The 15,454-nt window shown below is 43.8% G+C and overlaps 3 protein-coding genes and 1 long non-coding RNA gene across 4 annotated transcripts; 2 read left to right on the forward strand and 2 right to left on the reverse strand.

Moving 5' to 3' along the window:
• Positions 1–204: 204 nt before the first annotated feature.
• snrpd3l (small nuclear ribonucleoprotein D3 polypeptide, like) lies at positions 205–4,172 on the reverse strand. The gene is made up of 4 exons (XM_063011767.1): positions 4,099–4,172; positions 3,310–3,446; positions 1,904–2,096; positions 205–522 (listed from the first exon to the last, which is right to left on the reverse strand). The coding sequence occupies exons 2-4, from the start codon at positions 3,433–3,435 to the stop codon at positions 455–457; spliced, it is 387 nt and encodes a 128-aa protein (XP_062867837.1). The 5' UTR covers positions 3,436–3,446; positions 4,099–4,172; the 3' UTR covers positions 205–454.
• Positions 4,173–5,587: 1,415 nt separating this feature from the next.
• On the forward strand, positions 5,588–8,233 carry LOC134330491 (uncharacterized). The gene is made up of 2 exons (XM_063011651.1): positions 5,588–5,785; positions 7,061–8,233. The coding sequence occupies exons 1-2, from the start codon at positions 5,600–5,602 to the stop codon at positions 8,165–8,167; spliced, it is 1,293 nt and encodes a 430-aa protein (XP_062867721.1). The 5' UTR covers positions 5,588–5,599; the 3' UTR covers positions 8,168–8,233.
• A 1,059-nt stretch (positions 8,234–9,292) lies between these two features.
• On the reverse strand, positions 9,293–11,886 carry LOC134330525 (zinc finger and SCAN domain-containing protein 29-like). The gene is made up of 3 exons (XM_063011695.1): positions 11,408–11,886; positions 9,759–9,974; positions 9,293–9,608 (listed from the first exon to the last, which is right to left on the reverse strand). The coding sequence occupies exons 1-3, from the start codon at positions 11,778–11,780 to the stop codon at positions 9,340–9,342; spliced, it is 858 nt and encodes a 285-aa protein (XP_062867765.1). The 5' UTR covers positions 11,781–11,886; the 3' UTR covers positions 9,293–9,339.
• On the forward strand, positions 11,495–12,187 carry LOC134330526 (uncharacterized). Its single transcript, XR_010015012.1, has 2 exons — positions 11,495–11,582; positions 11,706–12,187. It is a non-coding gene; the product is annotated as an uncharacterized LOC134330526 (long non-coding RNA).
• Positions 12,188–15,454: the final 3,267 nt, after the last annotated feature.

Here is a 15,454-nt window from a genome sequence, read left to right on the forward strand (position 1 = left end):
ACACTATTAACACCCCCATGACCCCTTGTTGTCGTTTGATTCTTTACACCACGTCAACTGCTATGGCTATAATCAAGGCTGAATAATAGATTTGGTCTTTAAACGTTAAGTGGTGGGTCGATCTGCTCACTTTACCCGTGTGTATGGTGGTTAGAGTGATCGTGTAAATCTGTATTTGGATGAAGTAACAGAACTTCAGCTGCATCGTGTTTTAAAAAATCTTTATTAAAGAGCTTCAGACACGTTTAATGAACCCAAATCAAATAATCAAAGTCCAAATGAATGTTCACACACTCGCACTGAAACGTCTCCTCAAAACAAAAGAAAAACATGAAAAACTCTCCGTCACTGTGTAATCACAATCACACCCGGTTCAAAACAAAAAAGAGAAAAAAATCGTATCAAATGGAATCAGGAAAACAAGCGACTGTACAGAAACGAGCTGGGAATCGAACTATCGTCTTTTCTGGAAGATGTTTCCTCTTCCTCCGGGGCCGCCTCGTCCTCGACCTCTCGCCGCCACTGCAGGAGAAACGGAGAAAACCAATCAGAACACACACACACACACAACACCACACCAGTGCCAACGATCGCAACACAAAAACCACATTACTGCATCCTCCCACTGACCACTGGGATCATCCACCCCCCTCCCTCAGAAACAGCTAACTGTACCCACTGAACACTGGGCTTTGACATTTACATTTACAGCATTTAGCAGTTGCCTTTATCCAAAGCGAACTACAGTACTGTACAGTATACAATCTGAGCAATTGAGGGTTAAGGGCCTTTCTCAAGGACCCAACAGCAGCAGAACCCTTAGCTTAAGCTTGACTTCTAAGATAACCTAATTGCTGTCAGCTCATGGACTGATATCACATCACAGTATAAAGCTACATTTTCTAAATAAAGCAAGTTCCAGGTTTGGGTCCAGACATAAAGCACAGCATCATCACACTACCACCACCACCACGTTTTACAGTTGCTGTTATGTCCCAAGTAAGAACAGTTTTGGTTTACCCTTGTCCAAAAGCTTTAACATATTTTTGGTTGGTCTGATGGGCCTAAACACTGACCTAAGCCGGGCTGAAGATCTCTGCACCTCAGTATTCGAGTTTCTGGTAATGTGTGTGACTTTCCAAATATGTTAACTGAGCTCTTAAACTTCTCTCTTGAATTTTCTCTCAATCTGGAGTTAATAGCACTCCCTGTGTTTCAGTGGAGTCCTAAAGCGTTTGAAATGACAGACTATTTTCTGTTTGTGAACACTACAAGTAGAGAGAAGGAGGTGCAGTGGATTAAAACACTTTCCACCACTACTGAGATCTCAAGCTTGAGTCTCAGCTGTGCTATCGACCAGCCGGGTATCCAGACAGAGGATTGGCTGCATCTTTATGGGAAGGAAAGGTTAAAATGTTATCGTCACATTGCAGAGCGACCTCTGCTGTCTGGTCAAGCTCCTGCATGATAATGTCAGCCCTGCCTGGACAGCATGGTACTGGGGGTGGAGAAGGGTTTGAGTGACCATGCTAACATCTGATGACCCTACCCCATCACAACCCTAAAAAAGCCTGTCCCCCTTTTGCTTTATTTGTAGCATAAAGTTAAGAAACCCTGGTCACAGCTTCCACCAGACACATTTGGGACTCGCATTCGTGCAGACGTCATTACAGTAACCCAACTAATAAGATAAACATAATTTGATAATGGTGATAGTGGAATGGTGGATGACAAGTTGGTGGACATGGTTTATCGGTGGGTGATTTAAGGACATTTAATTATAGACAAAAACTGCTGATCAGCATCTCCGTGAACTTAAACTTTTACTTGATTGGATTCAGGTTCCCAGTTAGTTGCAGCCTTAAAGAAACATCAAAAATGTAAGCAGTCACGTGTACACTACCTTGAGCTTTGAGGATGGCAGCTTTGCCCCTGCCAGCTCCGGCACCCTGGTTTTTATTCTTCACGCTCTTTAACATGGGCGCGTTCTTCAGCATGTCCGGCAGGATCAGGAAGCGGATTTTACTGCCCCGGATGTAGACCTGCTCCAGCTGTGCCACCCTGCCGTCCCGATACGTTACTGTGATGTTCGACATCTGGAATGAGAGAAAGGTCAAGGTTAGAGTCACCCAACAGCCCACACGGAGGCGCTATTTCAGGTGCACACAGTGGTTCTATTGGTTAAAGGTGCACCGGGTAAACGACATGAGGGACACAAACAAAGCAGATTCAGCGTCTTTCAGGTGTCTTAAGTGTATGAGGCACCTGTTTCCACCCAATTCCATCGTCATGTAACACTAATATTTCCACAGAACAATAATAAGTTAACAATGAACTGTCACTTTGTTCGGCGCTCGTCTTGATCAGTAAACCATCACCAGCGTGTGAATCTGATCTGAATCTGCATCAGTGTGGAATAAGGTGCAGATCCAGGGTTACAGCTCCACGTGTATCTGTGTTTATCTGGATTCTCCTCCCTGTTTCACTTTTAAACTTGTGTTACAGCTCCAGCTTCTGAGAAATGCTGAGAATCAGAATCAGCTTCTCCCAGAGTCTAAAACGCTTCTGGTTGAAAATAAAGCTTAAAGTGGTTTAATGTAGTAAAAGAAGGAGACAGGAGCACTAAACTTCTCTTCATTATTACTGCTCATAAGTTCCTCCACTAATCACATTCCTCACTCGCTGTTTTACTACTTTTGTGCACCGCTGTCACACTTCATAGGAAATAACGGCACAGCGGCACAACAGCGGTTCTGTCACTTCTCATGTGAATGCGCTGGTGCTGAAGGGAATACGGTATTCCAACATCGAGCATCTCCAGCATTAAGAAGCGTCAGGAAACAATAAAGAAGTAAAACTAAAGTGCAGCTTTTATTGTATTTTTATTGATGTGTAACTGTTAGTAATTGTATTTCAGTGTGTTTATATTATATTTGTGTTATTTTCAGTGTTTAAGTGTCAAAAACAACCTCATTATTTTACATGAGACTAAAATATCTGCAGCTCCACGGGACCATGGACGCATTAACAGGTTCCCCCAAACATCCTTATGGGGAAAATAGCTCGAAACTCAACATCTTTAAAACTCAACACCCCTCCCAGAACCCACTGAGGTCCAGTTTGAAGGTTCCGTTGTACTGACCAAGTAGGAATCGTACAAATCTGAGCTCAGCATTCATTTAATGTTTTCTCTGCTCAGGTATCTGATGGCAGTGTGATTTAAACCGCTTCATTGACAATCAGCACTGATTAATGCTTGGATGAGTTTGACCAGATGTTAATGTAGCCTGAGCATTATTTCCTGCGTACCTGACAGTTCATGTTATCTTCAGCTTCGATCAGCTTCCCCCGGTACACCTCACCAGTGTTGGTCTCACAGGTCACGATGTGGCCCTCTGCTTCATGCAGAACCTTGATGGGAACGCCGATGGACATCCTTAAGATCTCTGCAGCAAAGAAGATAATAAAAAACATTAATGTTTTGATTACTAAAGTACAGACCTTAAAAAAGATCACAACACATTACAGCTTCAGAAGCAGGCTATCAAAAGCGCTATGGAGCAGAGATCCCTACAGTCATGTTTCCCAAACCACGTTTATCTGCAACCAGTGACGTTTTTAAAGCAGAATTATGTTAATCAGTGGTAAATTAATTTGAATTCATTTGAAAAGCAGAAGGAATGAATAATAAAAATATAAATACTGAACAGATAAATAAATGAGGAAGTGCACGGATTACTGTTAACATTAACACTATTCCGTACAGCGAGTCAAACACTGAGAATTAAACATAATTACAGTTTAACACCTCAGGAGCAAAAAGTAAACTTTACTTTAGTAATAAAACGTAATAATCTTGATCAAATATTGGATATAAAGCAGAAACAGTAAATGAAAGTACGGAACACCGAGACTAAATGAATGAGATTCTGTTAGCTACATGCTAACACCTAGCAAACATGCTAGCTTAGCTTAAGTGCATGCAAATACAAAACTTCAAACAAAAACTTTTACTGACATTTTGCTTTTACATACACTTGCTCTAAGAATTAAAACCTGCATTTAATACTTATAAAGAAGATAAATGTATAGATTTACCTGTGTTACTGTAGTAAAGATGAAGCCTTTGTGCTAGCCGCAGCAGCGTGAGTATAAGTAACGTTTTCGCGCTCCCACAATGCAGCACTGAGCCGGAAATTACATCACACTTCAACTTTGTATCGTTGCATCATGGGAATTGTAGTGAATCGTGTACAGTCGACAGCGAGTGTTTATTTTAACGTTTAGCTTCTATTAAATAAATAAATAAATAAATAAATAAATAAATAAGAGGGAATTGCTGCTTCAGTGCTTCATCTACTGGAGGGTTCAAATCCCACCATCAGCCTGTTGGGCCCCTGAGCAAGACCCCTGAACCACTTCTCAACCAGTGTATTTAATGCCAATTATTAACTGGTTCTAATAGAAGTTCCTGCTCAGGACTACAAATGTAAATATAATGCTGGAATCCGATTTCCGATGTACATTAAACCACATCGAGTCTGATGAGAATCAGAACGCTCCACACTAACCGCTTCGTTTCGGTCAGGGTCGCGGTGGCTCTGATTCTGATAATATCCAAAATCATCAGGCGCTCCGCAATCTAAATTCTTAAAAACTGGGAGAGAAAACCCGACATAAAAGTCAAGAGAACATACCAAACTCCACACAGTCCAGAGACCAGAGAGGACCCACGTTGCTGTGCGGCACCCGTGTAAAAGTTTACAATTATACAGGAATAACATTTTTTAGAAATAAAATTATATAATAATAAAATTATATAATAATAAAATTATATAAAAATAAAATTCCATATAAGTAAAATTCTATAGAAATAAAATTCCATATAAGTAAAATTCTATAGAAATAAAATTCCATATAAGTACAATTCTATAGAAATCAAGTTCCATATAAGTAAAATTCTATATAAGTAAAATTCTATAGGAATAAAATTTTATAGTAGTAAAATTCTATAGGAACAAGATTCTAAATGAATACCACTCTATATAAGTAAAATTCTATAGTAGTAAAATTCTATAGGAATGAAATTTTATAGTAGTAAAATTCTATAGGAACAAGATTCTAAATGAATACCACTCTATATAAGTAAAATTCTATAGTAGTAAAATTCTATAGGAATGAAATTTTATAGTAGTAAAATTCTATAGGAACAAGATTCTAAATGAATACCACTCAATATAAGTAAAATTCTATAGTAGTAAAATTCTATAGGAATGAAATTTTATAGTAGTAAAATTCTATAGGAACAAGATTCTAAATGAATACCACTCGATATAAGTAAAATTCTATAGTAGTAAAATTCTATAGAAATAAAATCCCATATAAGTAAAATTCTATATAAGTACAATTCCATATAAGTAAAATTCTATAGTAGTACAATATGAATATCTCTGATTGCTGTTTGTTTGAAGGAGTTGGTTAGTAAGGATGAAGAACTACAGCCTGACGCGTGTGAGTGACGCACTGAGTCTGCGTGTGCGGTTCGTGTGTGTGTGTGTGTGTGAGTGTGTGTGTGTGTGTGTGTGTGTGGGACAGCACTATGGAGGAGGTGGAGGTGTTCCTGGGCTTGTTCCTGGTGTTCCTGTATGTTTATGTGCAGCAGAGCAGACTGAAGCGCAGTAACGAGGCGATCCGGAGGCGGCGGGTCCGGAGCGAGAGGGAGGAACGCGCGTACCTGCGCGCGCTCACGCAGTACACGCTGTACCGGCGAGCACGCGCGCTTAAAGTAATCGATCATCAATAATCAGCTCTTTATCGATCTGATCTGATCAGTGTGTGTACGGAATACTGTTCTACACGTTTACATGCAGCTGGAGGTTACAGATGTGAGCAGAAGTTTGTGCCCCCCGGGCGGGTCGGAACTAATGCACGTTTATTTTGTATTTACATTTATTACATATAGCAGATGCTTTTATCCAACTGGGAATTGATACAGTTCAAGCATTTGAGGGTTAGGGGCCTTGCTCAGGGGCCCAATAGTGGCAGGGATAAAATTTGAACCAACAACCTTCTGATTACTAGGCCAGTACCTTAACCACTGAGCCCTTATTAAGTAAACTGGCAACATTCATGTAGTAATTATTATTATTATCATTTATTTATGCGGTAGCTCAGCAGTTAGGGCCTGGACTAGTAACCAGAAGGTTGCCAGTTCAAGCCCCATTTCTGCTAAGTTGCCACTGTTGGGCCCTTGAGCAAGGCCCTTCACCCTCAATTGCTCAGACTGTAAACTGTCCCAGTACTGTAAGTCACTTTGGATAACAGCGTCTCCTAACTGCCAAAAATGTAAATGTCTTCATTTATTGTCTGTTTTACCAACGCTTTATCCTGGTCAGGGTCACGGTGGGTCCAATCCACTGACCGAAAGATAGGAAACACCCTAGACAGGTTGCCAGGGCATCACAGTATCTCCAGTTAACCTGACTGCAATGTCTTTGTACTGTGGGAGGAAACCGGAGCACCCGGAGGAAACCCACACAGACACGGGGAGAACATGCAAACTCCACACAGAAGAGACCTGGAATGTGCCACCTGGGAACCGAACCCAGGACCTTCTTGCAGTGAGGCGACAGTGCTACCCACTGGCGTGGTCTTGTTACTCACCTTTGATCATTGTCTGTGATGAGTTTGACATGTTCTCCTCATGTCTCAGGGCCAGTGATAGCTCAGTGGTTAAGGTACTGGACTAGTAAACAGAAGGTTGCCGGTTCAAGCCCCGCCACCACCAAGTTGCCACTGTTGGGTCCCTGAGCAAGGCCCTTAACCCTCAATTGCTCATTGTGTTCCGCTCAGTGTGTAAGTCGCTTTGGATAAAAGCGTCTGCTAAATGCTGAAAATGTAAATGTAAATGTCTGCAGGAGTACCACCACCTCATAAAATATGCGAAAGGTGGATTGGCGCTCTGCTCAGGGTGCCACATGGTTCTTGATCAGGATGAAGTGGTTAATGAAGATGAATGAATGAGTGACCGAGTGCACTAACCCTCTCTGATGTTTTCCAGCTCTTTCGGGTGCTGCAGTCCATCAGGCGCCCCCCGGTGGCGTGGACCCGCCGGCGCTCCACAGACTGGTGGGATCGGTGCGTTCCTCGCTTCTCGCTCAGCCAGTGGCTCGAGAACTTCCGGATGTCGGAACAGACCTACCTGCACCTCTGCAACCGTCTCCGTCCTGCCATGGAGAAGGAGGACACGCAGTTCCGCTGCTGTGTCCCTCACCGCAAAAGAGTCGCCATCGCCCTGTGGAAGCTGGGCACCAACGCCGAGTACAGGACCATCTCCCGTCTCTTCGGGGTGGGTATAACCACCGTGTGGCGCTGCACTAAGGAGTTCTGTATAGCCGTGGCTGATGTCCTGCAGCGTGAGGTCATCGCCGTACCCTCCGCGCAGGGCTTTGCGGAGCTGGCAGAGGAGTTTGAGAGAACGTGGGGGGTACCGCAGTGCGTTGGCACCATTGGAAGGGTGCACATTCCTATAACCGTGCCCAGAGAGTACCAGGATGAGTACATCAATCAGAGCGGCTGGCACTCCGTTCTCCTGCAGGCCGTGGTCGGTGGAAGGGCGTGGTTTTGGGATGTCAGCGCCGGGCGCCCGGGCGGCCTAGACGATGCCAGCGCTCTGCGTCTGTCCCCGTTGTGGCGGCTCATGAACAGCGCTGAGATGTTTCCCTCACAGAGCAGGACCATCGGAGGAGAGGAGGTGGGATATTTTATAATCGGAGACGCCTCGTACCCGGCTCAGTCGTGGCTGGTGACGCCGTTTACTGACGCCGACGGTGGCGGCGGGTTGAGCGAACAGCAGCTGATCTTCAACGCCAGGATCAGCGGGGTGAAGGGGGCGGTGGATACTGCGTTTAGCAGACTGAGGGGGCGCTGGCGGTGCCTCCTGAAGCGGAATAACTGCGATGTGGAGTTCGCCACGCAGATGGTGGTGGCGTGCTGCGTTCTACACAACCTGTGTGAGGGGCGCGGTGAGGAGTACGTCTCGGACTGGTCCGACGCTCCGGTACCGGATCAGCCTGAGGCGGAACCTGCGGCGCTGGAGACTTCAGACACCAGTCGTGTACGTGATGGACTCGCGCGACATTTCTGCCACAGCAGCGAGTTTAAATAAAGACGTGACGTTATTTAGTTTGATGCTCGAGGGTCCAGGTTCAGTAAATAAACAGTTCTATGCTGGCGTGTTGTCTTTTATTTCACTTATTCTGTGCCACTTTTAGGCCCCCAAAACTTTAGTACAGTGGTACCCTGAAACTGGACGTCAGTCGGTTCTGGGAGTGATGTTGAGTTTTAAAGACGTTGAGTTTTGAGGTATTTTTTCCCATAAGGATGTTTGGAGAACCTGTTAATGCGTCCATGGTCCCGTGGAGCTGCAGATATTTTAGTCTCATGTAAAATAATGAGGTTGTTTTTGACACTTAAACACTGAAAATAACACAAATATAATATAAACATACAATTACTAACAGTTACACATCAATAAATACAATAAAATCTGCCCTTTAGTTTTACTTCTTTATTGTTTCCTAACACTTCTTAATGCTGAAGATGCTTGATGTTGGAATACCGTATTCCCTTCAGCACCGGCGCATTCACACGAGACGTGATTGATGGAGGGAAGGTCGGACGGATCTCTGGGGCTTGTGGAGCGCGACTCTGTACACAATGCAACCCAACGCTGGTAGGTGATCAGAAGCGGCGTGGACTCGTCGGAGGGGGTCTGTGGTGATCTGACTCTCCTTGATCAGAACTTAAAACATGAGTTTTGCATGTTCCTTTCCCTTGTGTATACACTGATTTCCTGCCAAATAAGGAAAAGGGTGACTGGGTGCTTAAAACTGCCCCTTTGATTAAATGAGCTTGAGTCCCAGACCCACTGCAACCCTGACCAGGATGGAATTTATTTAGGATTGACCCTGTAACACCGTCTCTCATGCATGATATGATAAACCCGTGTTTGATCACGGCATCCTTATTAAAGCTCGTCCTGCCCCGTACTGTGTGCCGCCAATCTACATACAAACCAGCCATATCTCTCTGCTGCAACAGCGCCTCCTGCTGGCTGGTTGATGTATCAGTAAAAGTGGTGGAGGAGTACAGAAGGTGTAGTGTGTTCCTCCGTACATATTACAGCTCTGTCTGGTGAAAAGATGCGTTCAGCCTTCTCGGATGAGGCCTGTGCCAGCCTCCGCCTATTAATAATATAATTAATTAATAAATAAATCAAATAAAACAGATGTTAGAAATATAAGTGCTTTAATTATTTTTCCCATCATGCTCGTGGATTCAGTCCGGTGGGATCTCGGCGTGTGTTTGTGAGCGAGCGTCTCTGAGAACCTGGACGAACTGTCCGAACACAGAGATGAACTGATTATTAAAGGTCTCGTCCACCCGCAATCTCTCGGCCGCCTGAACCGCCTCGGCCGCCCGGTCCGCCTCTCGGCTCTCCATCCAGCGCCTGTGCTGCGCCTCCAGCAGGGTCAGGTGAGCGGCGTCCGACTCCCGCAGGTACGCCAGGAACTCCGTGTGGATGGTCTGCTGGTGCCGCTGCCTTCCTGCACAAACCAGGAGGAGAGAGGTCGCGTCTCAGGCGTCTCATGTCCCAAATTTTTCATAATTACGGTCTGTGAGTGACCGCTCTGTACCGCCCTGTACTGCCGCACCACCATCATGTTGTATTTATTACACAGACTGAACGATCTTACCCAGAACGGAGCGTCTGCTGGTGCTGCTGGCGTGGCTGGTCTGAGCCTGGCCATCAGGTGTGGCGGGGGTGGGCGGGGTCTGTAATGTGGGTGGAACAGGTGGCGCCTCCTTCTGTGTGGATGCAGCAGGTACAGGTGATGATGGGACGCTGGCTTCTGATTCGGAGTGTCCACTGTTATTCAAACTGTCAGCAGGGCTCTGGGACTTTACAACATCTGTAAAGAAGAAAATTTTACATCTGTAAAGTTTCACATCTGTAAAAAAAAAAAAGGTTTACTTCTGTAAAGTTTCACATCTGTAAAGAAAAGCTTCACACCTGTAAAAAAGTTTTACTTCTGTAAAGTTTCACACCTGTAAAAAAGTTTTGCTTCTGTAAAGTTTCACATCTGTAAAAAAGTTTTACTCCTGTAAAGTTTCACATCTGTAAAGAAAATTCACCCCTGTAAAAAAGTTTTACTTCTGTAAAGTTTCACATCTGTAAAAAAGTTTTACTACTGTAAAGTTTCACATCTGTAAAAAAGTTTTCTGTAAAGTTTCACATATGTAAAAAAAGTTTTACTCCTGTAAAGTTTCACATCTGTAAAAATGTTTTCTGTAAAGTTTCACATCTGTAAAAAAAAAGTTTCACATATATAAAAAAGGCTTCACATCTTGCGCCCAGTGTTTCCCAGTGTAACCAGACCCACTGCAACCTTGACCAGGACAAAGCGGTTGATTAAAAATAATGATCACATTGTATGAAGCCCCAGTTTGATAGAGAAATCACTCATCAGAGCACTCAGGTGGTGCAGCGGTTAAATTGCACTAGCCCACTAGTGCTGGGATCCAGGGTCGGAACCCTCAACAGTGCTATCGACCGGTCGGACGTGTACATACAGACGTGATTGGCTCTGTCTCTGTGAGAGTGGGGTGGAGTGGTGGCCAATGTCCTGAGGTAAACTGGTGTCCTGTCTGGGTGAAGTTCGTCCAGTGATACAGGACCCACTGCGACCCTGACCAGGACAATGCAGTGGTAACCTCATCATATATATTTACATATCGGATTGTTCCTTTCAAAACCAACCATGTCCACATATTTATGATTCTCCACCCATTATCAATCATCAGTCCTGCCTGAGGTCTGAGGTTCATTTAAAAGCTGTTCAAACAATTAGAAAAATAAAATAAAATAATTTCCACTGATATTTTTATGATTAAAAGTAAAATAAACGATGAGCTGAGGGTCTGAGCTTTCCCATACCTTAATGATGTACCTGCACCAATAAGACGTGGAGAAATGGCTCTTTATAGGAATTGAATTGAATGTAAACAAACAAGCTGCTCCAAACATGCATTAAGTTAAGCTCTTAGGTCCTTAGGACCCGGGTTCGATCCTATAGTGTAATTACTGTGTGTGAGGAGAGCTGCATGTTCTCTGTGTGTCCACACTGGCTTCATTTAGATAATCTGGGTTCTCTCCACCTCACAAAACCATGCGGAAGGTGGATTGGCTGTGTTGTGAGTTAGTAAACAGGTAATGCTTTGCATTTAGTACCAAGTGTTACTGGTTGGTCTAGACCCAGCGCGCCCGTGATCAGGTTGAATAAGTGAGTGAGTGGTTGGTTCAGATGGAACAGTTGGAGAACATCAGATGTACTGAACATCTCACCCTGCTGGTCCTGCTCCATCCCGTCCTCCCCCAGCTCCACCTGTACCGGAGAGAGGCGAGCTGGATCTGGATCTACAGAACCGACAGAACCACAGGAGCCCAGGACCCGGTCCAGAGCCTGGTATAAGCGGTCCTTCCTGCGGCCGCTCCGGTTCTTCTTGTCCCTGTGCATGCGGTAGGTGTATTTGAGCTTCTTGATCTTATCTCTGCACTGTTTGGAGGAGCGCTGGATCCCCCGACCGGCCAGCAGCTCAGATATGGTCTGATAGACCTTCTCATTCCTCTTCATCCCCTCCAGCTGATCCTGGATCCGACTGTCCGACCAGACCCCCAGCAGAGCCAGAGTCTCCTCCACCGACCACACCACCGACATCTGCACTCACTGAGGAACCCTCGGGAGTCTGAACAACTCTGTTTCCACTGCAGTGTGGAACGGTTCTGGTTACCGTCAGTAACGGTTCTACAGTGATTTCCATATGAAGACGGTTCGGGAACCGTTAGAACTGGTTAGAACCGGTTCCCTCAGCACGGTTAGTCAGAACCGTTCGGCGGGAATGACGCAGTGAGGTAGAATTCACGAGAAGTCCCGCCCATCGACTAGCAGAGAGCCAATCAGCCTGTTAGTAAACGCGTGGGCGGGAAAAGCTGAACTAGGCTGTGTTTCATTCCGACCATGATCCCTTCATAGTGCACTTCGGTGTCACCGCTCTGTTTATTTCTTCGTTTTTCACTTTTCTTTCTTTACTTCGGCTTTTTATAAAATAAAAATGTTTATATTTGTTTTATTGAGGTTTTATCATATATTTCATTTTGTGGGTTTAGTGTTTATGTACATTGTTTATGACATTAATAGTGCAGCTTCGAAACTATGAAGGTGGAAAGAGCAAAAAAGTAGACAGACGGACAGACAGACAGATAGATAGATAGATAGATAGATAGATAGATAGACAGACAAGCAGACGGATAGACAGACAGACATATAGATAGATAGACAGACAGACAGATAGATAGACAAGCAGATGGATAGACAGACAGACATAGATAGATAGACAGACAGACAGATAGATAGATAGACAAGCAGATGGATAGACAGACAGACAGACATATAGATAGATAGATAGATAGATAAGCAGATGGATAGACAGACAGACATATAGACAGACAGACAGACAGACAGAGACAGACAGACAGACAGACAGACAGACAGACAGACAGACAGACAGACAGATAGATAGATAGATAGATAGATAGATAGATAGATAGATAGATAGATAGATAGATAGATAGATAGACAGACATATAGATAGATAGACAGATAGATAGACAGACAGAGAATAATATTAGCATTTCACATACTGGCCCAACTTTTCTGGAAGTAAAGTTTGTAAAGTTGGCGGTGATTAAGTCCTTTGATGGATTGGTGCCCTGTCCAGAACATTCATGCCCTTCACTTAGTGTTTCTCAGGGGAACCGGACCATGCCGGGACCCTGACCAGGAAAATAAAACAAACTGAAGAGGCATTAATAATGTTTTATTGACTGGATTTAAACTTAATTTTCCAGTGTTTACAACAAACGAACAAAGAATCATTACCACTCTTCACTCTTCCTGACTCTTTATAATCATGTTTTCTGTTTAATGCCTCCACAGTCTCCGACCACTTCTTTTCACCTGTCAAACACAGTCTCACGGAGAGCTGCATCATGTACAGAGAGTCATGCACTACCATCCACAGGAGTCTCAACCAGCCAGTAGGGAACCCATTTGACCTTTTACTTCCTCAGATGCCCCCAAACGTCTGCCCGGTCGATAGCACAGCTGAGACTCAAACTTAACAGAATAAGGTCTCAGCGCTGTTGGGCTTATGCATTAGGTGTGCCCTCTTATTCAGAGTGAGTTCAGAGTTCATCATACTTTCCTCAGTCCAGAAGACGTGTTGAATTGATTGTTCTTGGTAACGTTGGACCTTTTCCCCTTCAGATGTGGTTCAGTGTTTGTTTTTAAGCAGCAGATCGTTACTGAATCCTATCTCACATTCTTACATGAGGGTTCTTAATTCTCGTGTCCTTGAATGTTTTGTTCTTATTAGGAAACCTGGTGGGTCTGGATCACCCCGTCCTCGGTGATGAAGAACACGGCTTCACCGGTGAAAGCAGAGTAAAACTGTTCTAGTCTAGTTTAAATATCGTAGTTGTTTAAAGAAAAATGTCCTTTTTTCTTCGTTTCCTGGAGTCCTGATGGGTTCTGGAGAAGGTTTGTGCTGTAATTGAGTTTTATTGATCTAGGGGGGATGGATTACCTGTTTGGATGAATTCAGCTCAGATCCACCTCGTCTAAATCAATGTCCAGGGTAAAGCGGTCCTCCAGAACCTCTAATCTAAAAAACTGCTGGCCAAGAAATGAATAAATAAACAAATTTGGGGGTCATGTGACATATTCATTCATTCATTCAGTTCATTTATTTATTCATGTTATAATCCACTTAAATGATTCACTGTCTGTCCTTCTGAAGAACAGGAACACTGAGTACCTGGTGCTATGCAACCTGAAGTTTACGCCAATCTACATGAAGGCAACACACGCACATCTATTGGTATTATTTATGCAGATGAGTTAGTAGGAAACTGAAATGCGATCACTACAAAGGAAAAAGTGAAACACAATACACACATCATTGCTCTTCCACAGTAATATATGCAAAATATGATCAGATGTAACGGTTATGTGGGCTAGACGGACAGGAGGGGCGGACACACACGCAGAGATGTAATAAACTAAACTATATTTATTAATAAACAAAAGACAGGCACACCAAGACAAGATAACACAGAGCTAACACATGGAGGTTAAACAAACAAAAGGCTAATGGACGGGCTAAACCAAGACTAAACAGGCTACACAGACTAAACAGGCTAACGGACAGGCTAAACCAAGACTAAACAGGCTAAACCAAGACTAAACAGGCTAAACAAGACTAAACAGGCTAAACAGACTAAACAGACTAAACAGGCTAACGGACAGGCTAAACAAAGACTAAACAGGACTAAACAGACTAAACAGACTAACAGGGCTAACGGACAGGCTAAACAAAGACTAAACAGGACTAAACAGGCTAAACAAGACTAAACAGACTAAACAGACTAACAGGGCTAACGGACAGGCTAAACAAAGACTAAACAGGACTAAACAGACTAAACAGACTAACAGGGCTAACGGACAGGCTAAACAAAGACTAAACAGGACTAAACAGACTAACAGGGCTAAACTGACTGGACAGGACTAAACAGACCGGAGCAAGGAGCAAGGAGCAAGGAGCAAGGAGCAAGGAGCAAGGAGCAAGGAGCAAGGAGCAAGGAGCAAGGAGCAAGGAGCAAGGAGCAAACAGTCACCAGAGCAAACAGAGTTACAATGAAAATAGTCTCCAACCAGCCTTTCTCTGAGCCTCTCCTAAATAGTAGCAGCTGGGGCTAATTAGCCCCAGCTAACCAATCAGGAGAGGGAGGCTGGCTGGAGACAGAGTGTGCTCATGGAGAGGGGGGCGTGGCACCTCAGGAGCACACACAGAGGCTCAAATCGTGACATCAGAAATGTTTTTACATCACTCTACGTCTTTACTGAAACACAACACACAAGGATTTGCATTTGAAAACTTAATGCTAATTTCTGTGGAAATTAATTATTGAGAAGTTAAAATGTATGACACGCATGCACAAAACTTGCCAAAATGAAGAGTAAAACCTCTAGTACATCGTTTTCACAGTGCTGGACGTCTTTACTGTTGGAAAACAATTCACATTCATTTGCACTGAAAAAATGCTGAATTTGTGTCAGGATTATAATACAGTGGAACCCTGAAACTGGACCTCAGTCGGTTCTGGGAGTGGTGTCGAGTTTTAAAGACGTTGAGTTTCGAGGTATTTTTCCCCATAAGGATGTTTGGGGAACCTGTTAATGCGTCCATGGTCCCATGGAGCTGCAGATATTTTAGTCTCATGTAAAATAATGAGGTTGTTTTTGACACTTAAACACTGAAAATAACACAAATA

The sequence above is a fragment of the Trichomycterus rosablanca genome, chromosome 16 (assembly GCF_030014385.1).
Source record: "Trichomycterus rosablanca isolate fTriRos1 chromosome 16, fTriRos1.hap1, whole genome shotgun sequence".
NCBI lineage: Eukaryota > Metazoa > Chordata > Actinopteri > Siluriformes > Trichomycteridae > Trichomycterus > Trichomycterus rosablanca.

What these genes read in the sequence shown, in the direction of transcription:
- snrpd3l (XM_063011767.1), bottom strand. Translation starts at nt 3,435, where the DNA reads ATGTCCATCGGCGTTCCCATCAAGGTTCTGCATGAAGCAGAGGGCCAC. An exon ending in AAGATAACATGAACTGTCAG is followed by an intron (nt 2,097 to 3,309) that starts GTACGCAGGAAA and finishes CTCTCATTCCAG; the next exon opens with ATGTCGAACATCACAGTAAC. An exon ending in TGCCATCCTCAAAGCTCAAG is followed by an intron (nt 523 to 1,903) that starts GTAGTGTACACG and finishes TTTCTCCTGCAG; the next exon opens with TGGCGGCGAGAGGTCGAGGA.
- LOC134330491 (XM_063011651.1), top strand. Translation starts at nt 5,600, where the DNA reads ATGGAGGAGGTGGAGGTGTTCCTGGGCTTGTTCCTGGTGTTCCTGTAT. An exon ending in GGCGAGCACGCGCGCTTAAA is followed by an intron (nt 5,786 to 7,060) that starts GTAATCGATCAT and finishes GATGTTTTCCAG; the next exon opens with CTCTTTCGGGTGCTGCAGTC.
- LOC134330525 (XM_063011695.1), bottom strand. Translation starts at nt 11,780, where the DNA reads ATGTCGGTGGTGTGGTCGGTGGAGGAGACTCTGGCTCTGCTGGGGGTC. An exon ending in GATGGAGCAGGACCAGCAGG is followed by an intron (nt 9,975 to 11,407) that starts GTGAGATGTTCA and finishes TCTTCTTTACAG; the next exon opens with ATGTTGTAAAGTCCCAGAGC. An exon ending in CAGCAGACGCTCCGTTCTGG is followed by an intron (nt 9,609 to 9,758) that starts GTAAGATCGTTC and finishes TGGTTTGTGCAG; the next exon opens with GAAGGCAGCGGCACCAGCAG.